The following is a 21,551-nucleotide window of genomic DNA, read 5'->3' as shown; positions in this document are numbered from 1 at the left end:
TCCTCTAGTCTGGGTACCAGTCTGTTTAGATAACATTCCTCTAGTCTGGGTACCAGTCTGTTTAGATAACATTCCTCTAGTCTGGTACCAGTCTGTTTAGATAACATTCCTCTAGTCTGGTACCACTCTGTTTAGATAACATTCCTCTAGTCTGGGTACCACTCTGTTTAGATAACATTCCTCTAGTCTGGGTACCAGTCTGTTTAGATAACATTCCTCTAGTTTGGGTAACACTCTGTTTCGATAACATTCCTCTAGTCTGGGTAACACTCTGTTTAGATAACATTCCACTAGTCTGGCTACCAGTCTAGGATTATCTACTTCCTATCCAGATCTTCTCTTTTATGATCTATTATCTAAGTTGTCTACTTCCTATCTAGATCTTGTATTTTATTATCTATGATCTAAGTTGTCTACTTCCTATCCAGATCTGGCATTTTATTATCTATTATCTAAGTTGTCTACTTCCTATCCAGATCTGGTATTTTATTATCTATTATCTAAGTTGTCTACTTCCTATCCAGATCTTGTATTTTATTATCTATGATCTAAATTGTCTACTTCCTATCCAGATCTTGTATTTTATTATCTATGATCTAAGTTGTCTACTTCCTATCCAGATCCAGAGGGTCTGATGCAGTCGCTAGAGGAGCTGGATTACCTCGCGGCATTGGACGACGGTGGGAACCTATCAGAGATCGGGATCATAATCTCTGAGTTGCCATTGGACGCTCAGATGGCCAAGGCTCTGCTGGCATCCTGTGAGTTTGATTGTGTGAACGAGGTGGTGACCATCTCAGCTATGCTGTCAGGTATGTAGTTTACACTCCTACAACCTTTGGCCCATTTGATTCACTCAGGGTGGATTGTACCAACATGGATTAACTCTTAAACTGGGTTTAATCAAGGTTTATCTAGTAATGTTGTTGCACTGAACCTTAAACCTCGTTTTCAATAATCATAGTTCAATCTAATCCTTCTTCTACACTAAATTTAATTTAGAACTCAGACCAAGATCAAATGTAATCTTGTTGCTCCATTGTTTTAAAAACTAATTTAAATTCAGTTTAAATCTAAACTGACACTGTTTAAATGCATAAAATATCAGTGTGAATCATTTGTATGTCCTTTATTTTCATTGTGATGAACAATTTTATCTCCTGTGGTTTATCATGTTCGTTAAACTCAACCAGATAAATCATTTGACAGATAAGTGCAATTAATTTCATCCTTAGCCTGAAGTGAAAAGTCACTTTGCTGGCTAGCTAGCAATGACCAGTGCTGGTTTGTTTCCATAGAATTACAACATCTTGCTATGGTGAATCCATTAGGACACGTATCACTGATCATAGTTTAGTGATTTAACCGTAGATGAACTAATCCAGTCTTAAAATTAAGTGGTGCAACACATCTCTGATGAGTTATAAACGTAGATTTACAAAATCTAGATTAGGTCTAATCTAAGATTGATTTAAACCATGTCGTGTCTTGTAATGGGGTTAAACCCTCACCCTTATGTTTACATCCATAACGCCTTTATAACCACTACTGAAGATATTAGAATATCCATCATATGCAGTCCTAACCATTATAACTACATCGGGCATCTCTGACCTTTTGAATGCATAATCTGCCAGACAGTATAATCTACTATATGGACATAGTCTAGTGTCTGACCTTTTGGATGTTTAATCTGCCAGACAGTATGCCAGACAGTATAATCTGCCATATATTGAATAGCTGAACATCACATTTGCACCTAATAAAATAGTGATTACTTGGAGAGAGAGAGAGAGAGAAAATAAAAGTGTTACCTCTGCAGTATCCTTGTCTGTTATGAGCTCAGCCTGGTGAGAGGAGGGGATCTGTAGGTCGGAATGATCCCGACTGTGGAAGAGTTTCTCTGCATCAGTGGAGCCAATGCTGGTCAACAACAATACATTTATCAGCTGGAGTAAAATCAGCATCGTGGTTTGTTGCGGTGTGTCTTGACACGAGTCAGTTTGATGATGGCGAGAGAGATAGATAATGACCCACTGAAGAGCGAATCATGTCCTCAACCAAAATGTAAAGGCTCTTTTCCAAAGTTACGCCCTTTAAAACGTGACACACTTTGAAGTTTTACAGAGTATCGACACTTCAATAAAGTAGACCTATAGAGATGGCCTATGACTCGCAATACGCACTCAGCTGCGAAAGGTAAACAAACACCTCTAAAGCGGCTGCTAAATTAAAATGTCGGCCAAATGTGTGATTAACGCTTCCCTGGTTACTAATGGATACCGAGCGGTCTTAACGGTTGGCATTTCATCCCCGAAAGTAAGGGGCGGGAAAACAGCCACGCGACTCCCGCCCAGGAACACACCTGTTTGGAACGCATGGCGCGCGTCTCTCCCCCTCAGCTGGATTTATTCAGTTTAAAAAAAACGGCCATAAATAAAAATCAATAAATCACCATTTCAACATATTGTTAGAGCTGTGCACTAATTGTTCACTATTTAATTTTTTATAATTAAATTAATCCTTTTCAATTCTCAAAGTATGCTCATTTTTTAAATATATATATATATTTTTTAAAATCTTTTTTTTATTTAACCTTTATTTAACTAGGCAAGTCAGAAGAAATTCTTATATACAATGAGGGCCTACCTGGGAACAGTGGAGTTAACTGCCTTGTTCAGGGGCAGAAGGACATTTTTTACCTTGTCAGCTCGGGGATTCGACACTAACCACTAGGCTACCTGCCAATAAAATAATTGTCTCAATGTTTTTACCATAAAAACAATACTTCTATCAGCTCAGTGTATTCACAAGTTTATAAGAGCATGATTTGATACATTCAGTGTCAACAAATAGGCAGAAAGCATTACAATATCTCTGTGGTGCACAACAACACATGACAATATAATAAATATACAGATGGTTATCCGAGATCAAAATAGGACATAAACCCCACAAATAATAGCAAATACTTCACAGGGATAAATCAATCACAAAGAATGCAATACCACAATCCTTTTTCACAGAGGCTGAATGAGAACGTGATGGCGTGATGAGGGACGGATCAAGTTTTTCGGGTTGGTTTGCGGTCCGTCTCGTCAAGTCTGTCACTGTAGAGCCTTTGCTATCCCTGTGGCTAGGTGCTCAGCTGTAGGTTTATCTGCTGAGCAGCTGACCGAGAGCCCCTCGGCCATCATGGCCTCTGCTGTGGTGGGTCCTATGGCTGCAAACTGGAAGACCAAACAACACAACATTTTAAAGTTCAATTGTATTGGCAGTATAACAGCATCACAAGCTCAATGAAGATATCCACAGTCACTTAAAAGTTACATCGGAAAAAGCGTTCTCACCTTTATCTCCACAAGTTGTTCACCTGACAGTCTCCTCACTGTTTCCAAACAGAACCTGACTCCCGACGGGCTGAAGAAGGCAATGCTGTCTGGAACACCCTGCGTGTGGGCGGAGCCCAAACCATGACGATTAGTGTATAAAATGTTTCTGAACGATAACAACATCACAACGGGTGATGGGGCGGCAGGGTAGCCTAGTGGTTAGAGCGTTGGACTAGTAACCGGAAGGTTGCAAGTTCAAACCCCCGAGCTGACAAGGTACAAATCTGTCGTTCTGCCCCCTGAACAGGCAGTTACTGTTCCTAGGCCGTCATTGAAAATAAGAATTTGTTCTTAACTGACTTGCCTAGTTAAATAAAGGTAAAATAAATAAAATAAACAACGTGGATATATGGGATAGTGTGTTTTGAGGGGAAAGTCCGGGACTTAGTTGATGCTTCCCGTACCTGCTGTGTAAAATGGTTCTTCAGGTTCTTCTCCAGGTCTGGATGTTGAGCTGTCTGATAAACCATCAGTGTGTCTAGAGGAACTCCTTAAAAACAAAAACGTGAAACGAATGTCACCTAATGGTATTAGATACTACCTAGTAAATAGTACACTATTCATGAGTATTAATAAAAAATAGGAGTTATAATAAAGGGAACTTACCGTTTTCCCTCAAAGCAGAAGGTAAAACCTCTCTTTTAATGGAACCGCAGGGGAAGAGAAGTGGTAATATATTGGCATCCTCTCCTATATCAAGCCAGAATGTAGGTCTAGTTAGCTAGCTCAATATAAAAACACAATATGCAACATTTTCAAAGATTTTGCTGAGTCACAGTTCATATAACGAAAACAGTCAATATGAAATAAATTAATTTATGGATTTCCACATGACTGGGAATACAGATATGCATCTGTTGGTCACAGATATCTTTAAAAAAAAAGAAGGTAGGAGTGTGGATCAGAAAACCAGTCAGTATCTGGTGTGACCATCGTTTGCCTCATGCAGCGTGACACATCTCCTTCACATAGAGTTGATCAGGCTGTTGATTGTGGCCTGTGGAATGTTGTCTCTCTCCTCTTCAATGGCTGTGGAATGTTGTTGTCTCTCTCCTCTTCAATGGCTGTGGAATGTTGTCCCACTCCTCTTCAATGGCTGTGGAATGTTGTCCCACTCCTCTTCAATGGCTGTGGAATGTTGTCGTCCCACTCCTCTTCAATGGCTGTGGAATGTTGTCTCACTCCTCTTCAATGGCTGTGGAATGTTGTCTCTCTCCTCTTCAATGGCTGTGGAATGTTGTCCCTCTCCTCTTCAATGGCTGTGGAATGTTGTCCCTCTCCTCTTCAATGACTGTGGAATGTTGTCTCTCTCCTCTTCAATGGCTGTGGAATGTTGTCCCACTCCTCTTCAATGGCTGTGGAATGTTGTCCCTCTCCTCTTCAATGGCTGTGGAATGTTGTCCCAGTCCTCTTCAATGGCTGTGGAATGTTGTCTCTCTCCTCTTCAATGGCTGTGGAATGTTGTCCCACTCCTCTTCAATGGCTGTGGAATGTTGTCCCACTCCTCTTCAATGGCTGTGGAATGTTGTCCCAGTCCTCTTCAATGGCTGTGGAATGTTGTCCCACTCCTCTTCAATGGCTGTGGAATGTTGTCCCACTCCTCTTCAATGGCTGTGGAATGTTGTTGTCCCACTCCTCTTCAATGGCCGTGGAATGTTGTCGTCCCACTCCTCTTCAATGGCTGTGGAATGTTGTCCCACTCCTCTTCAATGGCTGTGGAATGTTGTCCCTCTCCTCTTCAATGGCTGTGGAATGTTGTTGTCCCTCTCCTCTTCAATGGCTGTGGAATGTTGTCCCTCTCCTCTTCAATGGCTGTGGAATGTTGTCCCACTCCTCTTCAATGGCTGTGGAATGTTGTCCCTCTCCTCTTCAATGGCTGTGGAATGTTGTCCCTCTCCTCTTCAATGACTGTGGAATGTTGTCCCTCTCCTCTTCAATGGCTGTGGAATGTTGTTGTCCCACTCCTCTTCAATGGCTGTGGAATGTTGTCCCTCTCCTCTTCAATGGCTGCGGAATGTTGTCGTCCCACTCCTCTTCAATGGCTGTGGAATGTTGTCCCACTCCTCTTCAATGGCTGTGGAATGTTGTCGTCCCCCTCCTCTTCAATGGCTGTGGAATGTTGTTGTCTCTCTCCTCTTCAATGGCTGTGGAATGTTGTCGTCCCACTCCTCTTCAATGGCTGTGGAATGTTGTCCCACTCCTCTTCAATGGCTGTGGAATGTTGTCCCTCTCCTCTTCAATGGCTGTGGAATGTTGTTGTCCCTCTCCTCTTCAATGGCTGTGGAATGTTGTCCCTCTCCTCTTCAATGGCTGTGGAATGTTGTCCCACTCCTCTTCAATGGCTGTGGAATGTTGTCCCTCTCCTCTTCAATGGCTGTGGAATGTTGTCCCTCTCCTCTTCAATGACTGTGGAATGTTGTCCCTCTCCTCTTCAATGGCTGTGGAATGTTGTCTCTCTCCTCTTCAATGGCTGTGGAATGTTGTCCCACTCCTCTTCAATGGCTGTGGAATGTTGTCCCACTCCTCTTCAATGGCTGTGGAATGTTGTTGTCCCACTCCTCTTCAATGGCTGTGGAATGTTGTCCCTCTCCTCTTCAATGGCTGCGGAATGTTGTCGTCCCCCTCCTCTTCAATGGCTGTGGAATGTTGTCTCACTCCTCTTCAATGGCTGTGGAATGTTGTCTCACTCCTCTTCAATGGCTGTGGAATGTTGTCCCACTCCTCTTCAATGGCTGTGGAATGTTGTCCCACTCCTCTTCAATGGCTGTGTGAAGTTGCTGGATATTTGTGGGAACTGGAACCACGGCGTCGTACACAACGATCCAGAGCATCCCAAACATGCTCAATAGGTGTCATGTCTGGTGAGTGTGCAGGCCATGGAAGAACTGGGACATTTTCAGCTTCCAGGAATTGTGTGCAGATCCTTGCGACATGAGACCGTGCACCATCATGCTGAAACATGAGATGATGGTGGCGGACGAATGGCACAACAATGGGCCTCAGGATCTCGTCACAGTATCTCTGTGAATTCAAATTGCAATAGATAAAATGCAATTGTATTCGTTGTCCGTAGCTTATGCCTGCCCATACCGTCACCCCAACGCCACCATGGGGCACTCTGATCACAACGTTGACATCAGCAAACTGCTCGCTCACACAACGCTGTCTGCCATCTGCCCGGTACAGTTGAAACCAGGGATTCATCTGTGAAGAGAACACTTCTCCGGAGTGCCAGTGGCCATCGAATGTGATCATTTTCCCACTGAAGTCGATTACGACGCCAAACTGCAGTCAGGTCAAGACCCTGGTGAGGACAACGAGCATGCAGATGAGCTTGTGAGGCCGGTTGGATGTACTGCCAATGTAACGGATGTGAAACGGCTAGCTTAGTTAGCGGTGCGCGCTAAATAGCGTTTCAATCAGTGACGTCACTTGTTCTGAGACCTTGAAGTAGTGGTCCCCCTTTGCTCTGCAAGGGCCGCGGCTTTTGTGGAGTGATGGGTAACGATGCTTCGTGGGTGACTGTTGTTGATGTGTGCAGAGGGACCCTGGTTCGCGCCCGGGTATGGGCGAGGGGACGGTCTAAAGTTATACTGTTACACCAAATTATCTAAAACAACACTGGAGGCGGCTTATGGTAGAGAAATTAACATTCAATTATCTGGCAACAGCTCTGGTGGACATTCCTGCAGTCAGTATGCCAATTGTACTCTCCCTCAAAACTTTAGACATCTGTGGTATTGTGCCGTGTGACAAAACTGGGTTATCGTGGCAACGTAGAAATCTTCACGAACAGGGATGTAAACAAATGTGTGCACAACATTTGAGAGAAATCAGCTTTTTTTGTGCATTTTGGAAAATGCCTAGGATCTTTTATTTCAACTAGGACGAACACTTTACATGTTGCGTTTAAAAAGGTAAATGATTGTCGTACGTTCAAGGATGAGGCGCGAGAGAACGTCTGCAGTCCCAGTGTCCTCTCCCAGGGGGACCAGACCTAGGTTTTCCACTGCGGAAGAAATACAGACAAACTGATTACTGAAATATAATACCAAACAGAAACCTACTTTTCATCTAATGACATTAATACAGTAGTAGTTTATGGTATTAATACAGTAGTAGTTTACGACATTAATACAGTAGTAGTTTAGGGTATTAATACAGTAGTAGTTTAGGGTATTAATACAGTAGTAGTTTAGGGTATTAATACAGTAGTAGTTTAGGGTATTAATACAGTAGTAGTTTATGGTATTAATACAGTAGTAGTTTAGGGTATTAATACAGTATTTTATTTTTTTATTTTATTTCACCTTTATTTAACCAGGTAGGCTAGTTGAGAACAAGTTCTCATTTACAACTGCGACCTGGCCAAGATAAAGCATAGCAGTGTGAGCAGACAACAAAGAGTTACACATGGAGTAAACAATTAACAAGTCAATAACACAGTAGAAACCAAAGGGGGAGTCTATATACAATGTGTGCAAAAGGCATGAGGAGGTAGGCAAATAATTACAATTTTGCAGATTAACACTGGAGTGATGAATGATCAGATGGTCATGTACAGGTAGAGATATTGGTGTGCAAAAGAGCAGAAAAGTAAATAAATAAAAACAGTATGGGGATGAGGTAGGTGAGAAAGGGTGGGCTATTTACCAATAGACTATGTACAGCTGCAGCGATCGGTTAGCCGCTCAGATAGCTGATGTTTGAAGTTGGTGAGGGAGATAAAAGTCTCCAACTTCAGCGATTTTTGCAATTCGTTCCAGTCACAGGCAGCAGTAGTAGTTTATGGTATTAATACAGTAGTAGTTTGTGGTATTAATACAGTAGTAGTTTGTGGTATTAATACAGTAGTAGTTTATGGTATTAATACAGTAGTAGTTTGTGGTATTAATACATTAGTAGTTTATGGTATTAATACAGTAGTAGTTTATGGTATTAATACAGTAGTAGTTTATGGTATTAATACAGTAGTAGTTTATGATATTAATACAGTAGTAGTTTATGATATTAATACATTAGTAGTTTAGGGTATTAATACAGTAGTCGTTTATGGTATTAATACAGTAGTAGTTTATGGTATTAATACAGTAGTAGTTTATGACATTAATACAGTAGTAGTTTAGGGTATTAATACAGTAGTAGTTTAGGGTATTAATACAGTAGTAGTTTAGGGTATTAATACAGTAGTAGTTTAGGGTATTAATACAGTAGTAGTTTAGGGTATTAATACAGTAGTAGTTTAGGGTATTAATACAGTAGTAGTTTAGGGTATTAACACAGTAGCAGTGTAGGGTATTAATACAGTAGTAGTTTAGGGTATTAATACAGTAGTAGTTTAGGGTATTAATACAGTAGTAGTTTAGGGTATTAATACAGTAGTAGTTTAGGGCATTAATACAGTAGTAGTTTAGGGCATTAATACAGTAGTAGTTTAGGGCATTAATACAGTAGTAGTTTATGACATTAATACAGTAGTAGTTTAGGGCATTAATACAGTAGTAGTTTAGGGCATTAATACAGTAGTAGTTTAGGGTATTAATACAGTAGTAGTTTAGGGTATTAATACAGTAGTAGTTTAGGGTATTAATACAGTAGTAGTTTAGGGTATTAATACAGTAGTAGTTTAGGGCATTAATACAGTAGTAGTTTAGGGTATTAATACAGTAGTAGTTTAGGGTATTAATACAGTAGTAGTTTAGGGTATTAATACAGTAGTAGTTTATGGTATTAATACAGTAGTAGTTTAGGGCATTAATACAGTAGTAGTTTAGGGTATTAATACAGTAGTAGTTTAGGGCATTAATACAGTAGTAGTTTAGGGCATTAATACAGTAGTAGTTTAGGGCATTAATACAGTAGTAGTTTAGGGCATTAATACAGTAGTAATTTTGGGCATTAATACAGTAGTAGTTTAGGGCATTAATACAGTAGTAGTTTAGGGCATTAATACAGTAGTAGTTTAGGGCATTAATACAGTAGTAGTTTAGGGCATTAATACAGTAGTAGTTTAGGGTATTAATACAGTAGTAGTTTAGGGTATTAATACAGTAGTAGTTTAGGGTATTAATACAGTAGTAGTTTAGGGTATTAATACAGTAGTAGTTTAGGGTATTAATACAGTAGTAGTTTAGGGCATTAATACAGTAGTAGTTTAGGGCATTAATACAGTAGTAGTTTAGGGCATTAATACAGTAGTAATTTAGGGCATTAATACAGTAGTAGTTTAGGGCATTAATACAGTAGTAGTTTAGGGTATTAATACAGTAGTAGTTTAGGGTATTAATACAGTAGTAGTTTAGGGGATTAATACAGTAGTCGCCACCCTAAACATTCTTATAAAGTGTTTTGGTGCAGATAGCAGTTCAATAGAGTCAAACTTTAACGTTTCAGCTAACAGAACAACCCTGTAGTTCCTTCCCAATAAATCAGAGGTAAACGGACAGGTACAGATACCGAGAGAGTGTTGCACCTGCCACCTGCCCTCAATAAAAGACAGGCAGCAAGACGTCAGTAAACTGTCACTTGTGGGGAAGTAATTTCCAGCTGACTGATGGCTAGTGGTAAACATGGTTGACACATTACTGTGACAGCCAGGTGCCTGCCACACATACTATATATCGTACCATCTCATTAAAGGCCCACTCTTGTGGTATTTACAACTTGATTTTTTTTTTATTACACTCAGTTGCCAGTTTATTAGGTACCCCATCCCGTTCACAAAAAAAATGGCTCTCTCCTATAGACAGTGAGTCGCGTGGTCGTGGCTTGGCTATATGAAGGCAGGCAGACATTCAAAAAGACAAACATTAAGACCTGATAGCTAGTAAAACACACCCGAAACTCGACAAACATCAGCAACCAGAGTGGATAAACACAAACAAAAATGACACGCAAACATCAACAACGGATCGACCCACTGAGAGAGCAACTCATACTTTGATTTTCAGTTACTGTTCGATTGAACGTTAGAGTGGGAAAAACAAGTTGCCTAAACGTCTTTGAGCGTGTAATGGTCGTTGGTGACAGATGCGCCGGTTCCGGTATCTCAGAAACGGTCGCCCTCCTGGGCATTTCACGCACTGCCGTGACTACGGGTTTAACAACAACGGTGCAACAAACAAACAAACAAACAACATCCAGTCAGCGGCAGCCCTGTGGGTGAAAACAGCTCAAAACAGAGTTTCGGGAAGAGAATGGCCAGAACGTTGCATGCTAACAGGTGGGCCTCAAACAGGCGAATAACGGCGCAGTTCAACAGAACGGCATCTCGGAACCTGCAACTCTCTGCCCTAGTCACAGATGAGCTATTGCAGCAGATGACTTGGGCTGTTGACCTTATTACTGCCACACTGGTAGTCATGAGTCATGACCACAGTAAATTTCCACGTGACCCGTTGATGGACACGCTTTAGTAGTACCCAACCTGCTAACAGACCATCAAGGTCCTAACGGCCTGGAACTCAGGGCTCTACTGTCCCTCCATCAAGGTCCTAAAGGCCTGGAGCTCAGGGCTCTACTGTCCCTCCATCAAGGTCCTAATGGCCTGGAACTCAGGGCTCTACTGTCCCTCCATCAGGTCCTAATGGCCTGGAACTCAGGGCTCTACTGTCCCTCCATCAGGTCCTAATGGCCTGGAACTCAGGGCTCTACTGTTCCTCCATCAGGTCCTAATGGCCTGGAACTCAGGGCTCTACTGTTCCTCCATCAGGTCCTAATGGCCTGGAACTCAGGGCTCTCCTGTCCCTCTAACCACACTGACTTCAATGCTAATGGATTTTTAAATCATTTAGCATATTAGTAAAGACAAGATTCAATTGAGAACAGTATGATCACTTGAGAGAGCAGCTGTACAGCCTGATGCAAGGAACAGAGCGCGTTTTTTTCCCTTCTACTTCCTCAAATCATCAACAGCCTATAGTGACATCATAAAGCCCATACTGGTTTAGATTTCTGGGACATTCTAAAGGTTTGTAAATCATTCACAACTAAATCTACCATAAAGGTCCTTTTTTTCAAATGATAAATTTTTCCTCCTCAATATAGCCATGTCATACTCGCACTCGCTCCATAATGGGAAAAATATCCTTTCTATTTTATTCGGCGAAGTTAAATTATATTCTTCTTTACTATCACATCTTGTCAGCTAAATGAACATGCCTACAGCCTGTGACATGGAGCATCGTCAGATAACTAACTAAAGAGTTGGCCGACTCTTCTGAAATACATGTTCTTCATATCATAATGTTTCGTTAGACCTGACAGATATAAATAATGGATTTGTTGTGATGGTGTTATATTAAATATATGTATTAGATTTGTTTAAATGTTGAAGGTCCAAAGGCACGTATCAGTGTCTTGAATGACGGAGGCCTGGATATGAAGAAATGTGTTTATGTTAATTAACGGTCAATTACCGGGAGACCGGCAGTCTTTCGCATGACAATAACAGGCCCGGCACAGCCCTACAGATGATCACACCGGGATCCACATCTATCAGCTAGAAACAAGAAGAAGTGGCTCCAGTGGGCGCGCCATCACTAACACTGGACCAATGAGGAGTGGAGAAACATCGCCTGGTCCAACGAATCCCGGTTCCTGTTACGTCATGCTGATGGCAGAGTCATGATTTGGTGTAAGCAGCATGAGTCCATGGCCCCCATCCTGCCTGGTGTCAACGGTACAGGCTGGTGGCGGGGGTGTACTGGTGTGGGGAATGTTTTCCTGGCACACATTACGTCCCTTTATACCAATTGAGCAACGGTTTCCATTCCCCAGAGAATTCAGCCTGTTCTGGAGGCAAAGGGGTGTCCTACCCAGTACTAGATGGGTGTACCTAATAAACTGGCCACTGAGTTTACAGTATATATATATCCCATATGACCAGATCCTCTCAGTGAAACAAAAGAGAGACAATCACTTTAGAGACACGAAGGTGTTGTAAAACTACAAAGAACTCCATGCTGAATAGAAGTGTTTAATGCCTGTAAGTTTACACAATGTTTCGTGATCAATTCCTCACCTAGCGCTGCAGTAGCCTTCCCAACAACATAGATGGACTTGGCATTCCATTTGTCTTTTATGTCCATGTTCCACTCTATAAATAGAAAACAGAAATTAAAACGAGTAGCTTTACATTCACTAACGCGTGTTGACTTTGTCCGTCTGAAAACGCACGAGACTAAGGCACAAGAGGCCTATCCTTTCCTAACAATGACATTACAGGACATAGTTTAAAACCTCACACGACATCTTACTCACGTTCCGTTCTTTCATCATCTTCAAGACACATTTTGACTGCCTCCACCGCCCTCGGGCTGGTAAAAATCAGCCCGCCATGTCGTTCTGGCTGGAACAGCTGTAGTAGTAGAGACAACAGCTGTAGTAGTAGAGACAACAGCTGTAGTAGTAGTAGAGACAACAGCTGTAGTAGTAGAGACAACAGCTGTAGTAGTAGAGACAACAGCTGTAGTAGTAGAGACAACAGCTGTAGTAGTAGAGACAACAGCTCTAGTAGTAGTAGAGACAACAGCTGTAGTAGTAGAGACAACAGCTGTAGTAGTAGTAGAGACAACAGCTGTAGTAGTAGTAGAGACAACAGCTGTAGTAGTAGAGACAACAGCTGTAGTAGTAGTAGAGACAACAGCTGTAGTAGTAGAGACAACAGCTGTAGTAGTAGAGACAACAGCTATAGTAGTAGAGACAACAGCTATAGTAGTAGAGACAACAGCTGTAGTAGTAGAGACAACAGCTGTAGTAGTAGAGACAACAGCTGTAGTAGTAGAGACAACAGCTGTAGTAGTAGAGACAACAGCTGTAGTAGTAGTAGAGACAACAGCTGTAGTAGTAGTAGAGACAACAGCTGTAGTAGTAGAGACAACAGCTGTAGTAGTAGAGACAACAGCTGTAGTAGTAGTAGAGACAACAGCTGTAGTAGTAGTAGAGACAACAGCTGTAGTAGTAGAGACAACAGCTGTAGTAGTAGTAGAGACAACAGCTGTAGTAGTAGAGACAACAGCTGTAGTAGTAGAGACAACAGCTGTAGTAGTAGAGACAACAGCTGTATAGTAGTAGAGACAACAGCTGTAGTAGTAGAGACAACAGCTGTAGTAGTAGAGACAACAGCTGTAGTAGTAGTAGAGACAACAGCTGTAGTAGTAGAGACAACAGCTGTAGTAGTAGAGACAACAGCTGTAGTAGTAGTAGAGACAACAGATGTAGTAGTAGTAGAGACAACAGCTGTAGTAGTAGTAGAGACAACAGCTGTAGTAGTAGAGACAACAGCTGTAGTAGTAGAGACAACAGCTGTAGTAGTAGTAGAGACAACAGCTGTAGTAGTAGTAGAGACAACAGCTGTAGTAGTAGAGACAACAGCTGTAGTAGTAAGACAACAGCTGTAGTAGTAGAGACAACAGCTGTAGTAGTAAGAGACAACAGCTGTAGTAGTAGAGACAACAGCTGTAGTAGTAGAGACAACAGCTGTAGTAGTAGAGACAACAGCTGTAGTAGTAGTAGAGACAACAGCTGTAGTAGTAGTAGAGACAACAGCTGTAGTAGTAGAGACAACAGCTGTAGTAGTAGTAGAGACAACAGCTGTAGTAGTAGAGACAACAGCTGTAGTAGTAGTAGAGACAACAGCTGTAGTAGTAGAGACAACAGCTGTAGTAGTAAAGACAACAGCTGTAGTAGTAGTAGAGACAACAGCTGTAGTAGTAAAGACAACAGCTGTAGTAGTAGAGACAACAGATGTAGTAGTAGTAGAGACAACAGCTGTAGTAGTAGTAGAGACAACAGCTGTAGTAGTAGAGACAACAGCTGTAGTAGTAGAGACAACAGCTGTAGTAGTAGAGACAACAGCTGTAGTAGTAGTAGAGACAACAGATGTAGTAGTAGTAAAGACAACAGCTGTAGTAGTAGAGACAACAGCTGTAGTAGTAGTAGAGACAACAGCTGTAGTAGTAGAGACAACAGCTGTAGTAGTAGAGACAACAGCTGTAGTAGTAGAGACAACAGCTATAGTAGTAGAGACAACAGCTGTAGTAGTAGAGACAACAGCTGTAGTAGTAGAGACAACAGCTGTAGTAGTAGTAGAGACAACAGCTGTAGTAGTAGTAGAGACAACAGCTGTAGTAGTAGTAGAGACAACAGCTGTAGTAGTAGTAGAGACAACAGCTGTAGTAGTAGTAGAGACAACAGCTGTAGTAGTAGAGACAACAGCTGTAGTAGTAGAGACAACAGCTGTATAACGACTACTAAACAGAAACCAAACAGTTCAACGTTCAGTAACACTTTAAACCCGTAATAACCATGTCATAACATGTCATAACAGCTGACATAACATGGTCATAACATGTCATAACGGCTGACATAACATGGTCATAACATGTCATAACAGCTGACATAACATGGTCATAACATGTCATAACAGCTGACATAACATGGTCATAACATGTCATAACAGCTGACATAACATGGTCATAATATGTCATAACAGCTGACATAACATGGTCATAACTGTCATGACCCTTATATATATATATATATATTGTTGTTAAATATATTGCGGTATTTTATGGCTGGTTATGACATAAGAGTGTCAACACCCACATTTATTCAAATGTGTTTTTCCCTGACAAGAAGTTTCCTTTCGTTTTGAAAGTGTGCTTCTTTGTTGTTGTAATAATTAATTATTTACAGTCGTGTTTCCCCCCCCATCATATTTAAAATAACTTGTAGGACATAAACTATATGACACTGTCACGAGGCGTTATGACCATCCTGTGTCACTTTACTTGGACTAAGATAATACACTATATGACACTGTCCTACTAGCCAGTAAAGCCAAGCCTATCACGTACACGCTCTTACGTCAATCAGTCAAAAAGGTGTCTTGTCCTACTCCTGAAATCTGCTACTGCATTCATCCCAGTCATCAACAATAGAGCATTATGGGTAGGCGCATGTCTGACATGAATTTTGCGTGCATTTATAAAGATAATTTAATATAGTCAATTTCAGAAACTATTATATAACATAAACATTCTGTTGACCAGTAGGCTATGGTGGAATTAAATGTTCTACCTTGTGTGGTAGGTTTGGTCAGTGGCCTAACCAGCCATAAAGTCACTAACCTTGGTAGGTTTAGTCAGTGTCCTAACCAGCCATAAAGTAACTAACCTTGGTAGGTTTAGTCAGTGTCCTAACCAGCCATAAAGTAACTAACCTTGGTAGGTTTAGTCAGTGTCCTAACCAGCCATAAAGTAACTAACCTTGGTAGGTTTAGTCAGTGTCCTAACCAGCCATAAAGTACCTAACCTTGGTAGGTTTAGTCAGTGTCCTAACCAGCCATAAAGTAACTAACCATGGTAGGTTTAGTCAGTGTCCTAACCAGCCATAAAGTAACTAACCTTGGTAGGTTTAGTCAGTGTCATAACCAACCATAAAGTACCTAACCTTGGTAGGTTTAGTCAGTGTCCTAACCAGCCATAAAGTAACTAACCTTGGTAGGTTTAGTCAGTGTCCTAACCAGCCATAAAGTACCTAACCTTGGTAGGTTTAGTCAGTGTCCTAACCAGACATAAAGTACCTAACCTTGGTAGGTTTAGTCAGTGTCCTAACCAGCCATAAAGTAACTAACCTTGGTAGGTTTAGTCAGTGTCCTAACCAGCCATAAAGTAACTAACCTTGGTAGGTTTAGTCAGTGTCCTAACCAGCCATAAAGTACCTAACCTTGGTAGGTTTAGTCAGTGTCCTAACCAGCCATAAAGTAACTAACCTTGGTAGGTTTAGTCAGTGTCATAACCAGCCATAAAGTAACTAACCTTGGTAGGTTTAGTCAGTGTCCTAACCAGCCATAAAGTAACTAACCTTGGTAGGTTTAGTCAGTGTCCTAACCAGCCATAAAGTAACTAACCTTGGTAGGTTTAGTCAGTGTCCTAACCAGCCATATAGTAACTAACCTTGGTAGGTTTAGTCAGTGTCCTAACCAGCCATATAGTAACTAACCTTGGTAGGTTTAGTCAGTGTCCTAACCAGCCATATAGTAACTAACCTTGGTAGGTTTAGTCAGTGTCCTAACCAGCCATATAGTAACTAACCTTGGTAGGTTTAGTCAGTGTCCTAACCAGCCATATAGTAACTAACCTTGGTAGGTTTAGTCAGTGTCCTAACCAGCCATATAGTAACTAACCTTGGTAGGTTTAGTCAGTGTCCTAACCAGCCATAAAGTACCTAACCTTGGTAGGTTTAGTCAGTGTCCTAACCAGCCATAAAGTAACTAACCTTGGTAGGTTTAGTCAGTGTCCTAACCAGCCATAAAGTAACTAACCTTGGTAGGTTTAGTCAGTGTCCTAACCAGCCATATAGTAACTAACCTTGGTAGGTTTAGTCAGTGTCCTAACCAGACATAAAGTAACTAACCATGGTAGGTTTAGTCAGTGTCCTAACCAGCCATAAAGTAACTAACCTTGGTAGGTTTAGTCAGTGTCCTAACCAGCCATATAGTAACTAACCTTGGTAGGTTTAGTCAGTGTCCTAACCAGCCATATAGTAACTAACCTTGGTAGGTTTAGTCAGTGTCCTAACCAGCCATAAAGTAATGCAACTGGTCTAAAAATATATGTGTCTTGAAGTGTTATAACCATATTATGACAGGTTAAGACAAGTCAGCTATTATTATTATGACATATTTTGACGCTTATGACGCTCGGTGTCCCAGTAAAATGTTACCAAACTTTCGATCTTAAAATCAACACTTTGATGTATGTAAATGGTATTCACCTTGTCTGACAAAGTGTCCAAGGAAACAAATGTAAAAGACAACACAGGAATTAAGGTTGCTTTGTGTCCACGCGATGCCAGCTCCTGTAAGTACAAAAGTTGAGAGTTCTGTAAATAAAATAAAATAAAATTCATTGTTACACAGTCAGCCATTATACATTGAGGTTATAATGCCAGAGAAGCCGGTGTTTCGAGGATATATTGTGACGGGTGTTTGTTATTGGCACATTGTTTACAATATATCCACCAAAACACCGACTTCGAGGGCACTATCACTTTTATACAACGGGTTATCAACACATTCAAATAATGATTCACATATTTTCATTAAAAAAATATATTTTGATGAATTCATTCATGATATTTCATCCTTCCACAAGATATAGTCCCGATACAAATCTAGGGTTGCTACCCAAGCTGGTTGGTCGGTCGTTCGTTCTATCGGTTTGGTTGCTAGAGACCCGACCCAGTCGTTCAGTCTTTTTGTTCTGTATCTATGGACCCGACCCAGTCGTTCTGTATCTATGGACCCGACCCAGTCGTTCTGTATCTATGGACCCGACCCAGTCATTCAGTCTTTTTGTTCTGTATCTATGGACCCGACCCAGTCATTCAGTCTTTTCGTTCTGTATCTATGGACCCGACCCAGTCGTTCAGTCTTTTTGTTCTGTATCTATGGACGAGACCCAGTCGTTCTGTATCTATGGACCCGACCCAGTCGTTCTGTATCTATGGACCCGACCCAGTCATTCAGACTTTTTGTTCTGTATCTATGGACCCGACCCAGTCATTCAGTCTTTTCGTTCTGTATCTATGGACCCGACCCAGTCGTTCAGTCTTTTTGTTTTGTATCTATGGACCCGACCCAGTCGTTCTGTATCTATGGACCCGACCCAGTCGTTCAGTCTTTTCGTTCTGTATCTATGGACCCGACCCAGTCGTTCTGTATCTATGGACCCGACCCAGTCGTTCTGTATCTATGGACCCGACCCAGTCGTTCTGTATCTATGGACCCGACCCAGTCGTTCTGTATCTATGGACCCGACCCAGTCGTTCTGTATCTATGGACCCGACCCAGTTGTTCTGTATCTATGGACCCGACCCAGTCGTTCTGTATCTATGGACCCGACCCAGTCGTTCTGTATCTATGGACCCGACCCAGTCGTTCTGTATCTATGGACCCGACCCAGTCGTTCTGTATCTATGGACCCGACCCAGTCGTTCTGTATCTATGGACCCGACCCAGTCGTTCTGTATCTATGGACCCGACCCAGTCATTCAGTCTTTTCGTTCTGTATCTATGGACCCGACCCAGTCGTTCTGTATCTATGGACCCGACCCAGTCGTTCTGTATCTATGGACCCGACCCAGTCGTTCTGTATCTATGGACCCGACCCAGTCGTTCTGTATCTATGGACCCGACCCAGTCATTCAGTCTTTTCGTTCTGTATCTATGGACCCGACCCAGTCGTTCTGTATCTATGGACCCGACCCAGTCGTTCTGTATCTATGGACCCGACCCAGTCATTCAGTCTTTTCGTTCTGTATCTATGGACCCGACCCAGTCGTTCTGTATCTATGGACCCGACCCAGTCGTTCTGTATCTATGGACCCGACCCAGTCGTTCTGTATCTATGGACCCGACCCAGTCGTTCTGTATCTATGGACCCGACCCAGTCATTCAGTCTTTTCGTTCTGTATCTATGGACCCGACCCAGTCGTTCTGTATCTATGGACCCGACCCAGTCGTTCTGTATCTATGGACCCGACCCAGTCGTTCTGTATCTATGGACCCGACCCAGTCGTTCTGTATCTATGGACCGGACCCAGTCGTTCAGTCTCTATGGACCCGACCCAGTCGTTCTGTATCTATGGACCCGACCCAGTCGTTCAGTCTCTATGGACCCGACCCAGTCGTTCTGTATCTATGGACCCGACCCAGTCGTTCTGTATCTATGGACCCGACCCAGTCGTTCTGTATCTATGGACCCGACCCAGTCGTTCTGTATCTATGGACCCGACCCAGTCGTTCTGTATCTATGGACCCGACCCAGTCGTTCTGTATCTATGGACCCGACCCAGTCGTTCTGTATCTATGGACCCGACCCAGTCGTTCTGTATCTATGGACCCGACCCAGTCGTTCTGTATCTATGGACGCGACCCAGTCGTTCTGTATCTATGGACGAGACCCAGTCGTTCTGTATCTATGGACCCGACCCAGTCGTTCTGTATCTATGGACCCGACCCAGTCGTTCTGTATCTATGGACCCGACCCAGTCGTTCAGTCTTTTTGTTCTGTATCTATGGACCCGACCCAGTCGTTCAGTCTTTTTGTTCTGTATCTATGGACCCGACCCAGTCGTTCAGTCTTTTTGTTCTGTATCTATGGACGAGACCCAGTCGTTCTGTATCTATGGACCCGACCCAGTCGTTCAGTCTTTTTGTTCTGTATCTATGGACCCGACCCAGTCGTTCAGTCTTTTTGTTCTGTATCTATGGACCCGACCCAGTCGTTCAATCTTTTTGTTCTGTATCTATGGACGAGACCCAGTCGTTCTGTATCTATGGACCCGACCCAGTCGTTCAGTCTTTTTGTTCTGTATCTATGGACGAGACCCAGTCGTTCTGTATCTATGGACCCGACCCAGTCGTTCTGTATCTATGGACGAGACCCAGTCGTTCTGTATCTATGGACCCGACCCAGTCGTTCTGTATCTATGGACCCGACCCAGTCGTTCAGTCTTTTTGTTCTGTATCTGTTCTGTTGGTTCTAAATGTTCCGTTGCCAGACTGGTTGGCAACGTTCTATTCCTTCACTTGCTAGCGAGCCGACTACGGCTAATTTACAGTCACGTCAAAAAGCGCAAACAGAATAACAGCAAAGTAGCTGTATTTGCGTTTGTTTAAGCTGTTTTCTAGTGACATTTATTTGGACACATCCATAACAATGAGCTAATGATCCACGATTTCACCTGGAGTAGAACATGTGCTCTCTCATCAGGACACAGTTGTTCAGAGGAGCTAGCCAACAACACAGCTAACAAACTCACTTCAAACTGAAGCGGGAAAGACTGCAAACTAGCTGCATTTCCTTTCGTTTTGCCTGTTCGTACAGTATGTATCCATAAAAATGATGCCAACTGATGCATGATTTAGACTGGCTGAGAAACGCTGCCTGTCTGTCTCGTCCCGTCTCGTTCATTACTATGGGACAGCTGGAGATCTAATTTAAATATTGAAATAATGTTGCAAATGTCAGAGAAACATTTGAAAATGAAATGTTAGTCTAAAATAAATGTGAGATAATGTCTAGATGCTTTTTATAGCGGAGATCAATTTTATAAATTGCCTGGCTGGGCTGATGAGACGGTGGATTGCGCAATCAGTTGGAACAGAGTAAATAGGCATTTTAACGTCATAGATTTAGCAGGTGGTAACTTATGGAACAGACATCGGCTGGACTGCGGTTTTAACCAATCAGCATTCAGGATTAGAACCACCCGTCCTATAATGGATTATAATAGGTGTAGAGTATAATAGAATAGGATTGAATAGAACAGAATAGAATGCACATGCAAGCTGCAAATATCAATACAACATATGTTTCTCTACTGTACCTTGATGTAAGGATCTGGTCCAGAGCCTCCCTCTCTTGGTTCTTTCAGAAGCAACACGTGCATTTCGACAGATGACTCAGAGCCCTGTGGGATAAGACAAGAAGGGATACAACTTAATGTTACCGTCTGTCAATGATGGACATCGTTAACACATAAAAAAAATCCACTCAATGCAGATTTACACTATTTAGTAAGATTATAAACTGAATGACTGACCCGGTGCAGTAGCTTCAGAACAGAAGGTTGACGGGGGGTGTAACCCGTAGAGGGCTAACGTTACACCCAGCGCCTGTCATATGTCGCCTACTGATAACAATGCTGTTGAGCCATGAATCAACTGTTTTCATAGCTCGGACCATTTATCAATTAGAGGCATGGGGTGTTATTCAGTCAGCTGTAGAGCTCGGGTCTCTCATGCACCAGTGTACTGTACGTTTTATGTACTTGCAATGTTGTTATGTTATGCAATACAATTCAAACTCTGAAGTCGTAGGCGCAACCATCGTAGGCGCAACCATAAAACAATACGTATCATGCTTAACTATTGAGCTAACTAGTTTTCGTTTTCAAGTCAACAGAAAATTAACAGAAACCGTAGAAAAATCAACAACAATTGGATGTACACAAACACTGTACCTGAAGCTCTTCCTCCAGCTGGCTTCATGGCTACTACCAAAACGAGAAAATAGGGGACATCAAAATAGTCATGTTTTGTTAGGATAATACTTGAGCAATAACAATTAATTGTATCACTACAGTTAC

At 42.1% G+C, this 21,551-nt stretch overlaps 2 protein-coding genes across 10 annotated transcripts in view; both read right to left on the bottom strand.

Moving 5' to 3' along the window:
• Nucleotides 1-2,382, bottom strand: part of mmp21 (matrix metallopeptidase 21) — a 31,507-nt gene extending 29,125 nt beyond the window's left edge. The window contains exon 1 of the mRNA XM_031815821.1: nt 1,815-2,382. Within this exon, the coding sequence (XP_031671681.1) occupies nt 1,815-1,967 (153 nt within the window). The 5' untranslated portion in view covers nt 1,968-2,382. The remainder of the gene's footprint in view (nt 1-1,814) is intronic.
• Nucleotides 2,383-2,798: 416 nt separating this feature from the next.
• On the bottom strand, nt 2,799-21,549 carry uros (uroporphyrinogen III synthase). 9 transcript variants are annotated; one of them, XM_031815813.1, is made up of 10 exons: nt 21,426-21,549; nt 20,790-20,873; nt 17,172-17,279; nt 12,654-12,771; nt 12,415-12,489; nt 7,327-7,401; nt 3,999-4,082; nt 3,797-3,882; nt 3,351-3,449; nt 2,799-3,230 (listed from the first exon to the last, which is right to left on the bottom strand). In XM_031815813.1, the coding sequence occupies exons 2-10, from the start codon at nt 20,850-20,852 to the stop codon at nt 3,108-3,110; spliced, it is 831 nt and encodes a 276-aa protein (XP_031671673.1). In that variant the 5' UTR covers nt 20,853-20,873; nt 21,426-21,549; the 3' UTR covers nt 2,799-3,107. The 9 variants fall into 9 exon arrangements, with proteins under 9 accessions (XP_031671673.1, XP_031671677.1, XP_031671679.1 ...); XM_031815817.1 differs by having other exon boundaries at nt 17,172-17,255; nt 21,426-21,547; XM_031815819.1 differs by having other exon boundaries at nt 12,654-12,750; nt 17,172-17,255; nt 21,426-21,545.
• Between the last annotated feature and the right edge of the window lie 2 nt (nt 21,550-21,551).

Source organism: Oncorhynchus kisutch, unplaced genomic scaffold (genome assembly GCF_002021735.2).
Source record: "Oncorhynchus kisutch isolate 150728-3 unplaced genomic scaffold, Okis_V2 scaffold635, whole genome shotgun sequence".
Taxonomy (NCBI): domain Eukaryota; kingdom Metazoa; phylum Chordata; class Actinopteri; order Salmoniformes; family Salmonidae; genus Oncorhynchus; species Oncorhynchus kisutch.
The sequence above is the reverse complement of the archived record's forward strand: the minus strand, read 5'-3'. Positions and strand labels throughout refer to the sequence as shown.

Bases quoted from the DNA above. Each gene is read 5' to 3' on its own strand.
- uros (XM_031815813.1), bottom strand. From the start codon at position 20,852: ATGCACGTGTTGCTTCTGAAAGAACCAAGAGAGGGAGGCTCTGGACCA. The intron at 12,490-12,653 runs GTGAGTAAGATG...TTCTATTTATAG, and splicing joins AGATGATGAAAGAACGGAAC to AGTGGAACATGGACATAAAA. The intron at 3,883-3,998 runs GTAAGTTCCCTT...TTTGTTTTTAAG, and splicing joins TTCTGCTTTGAGGGAAAACG to GAGTTCCTCTAGACACACTG.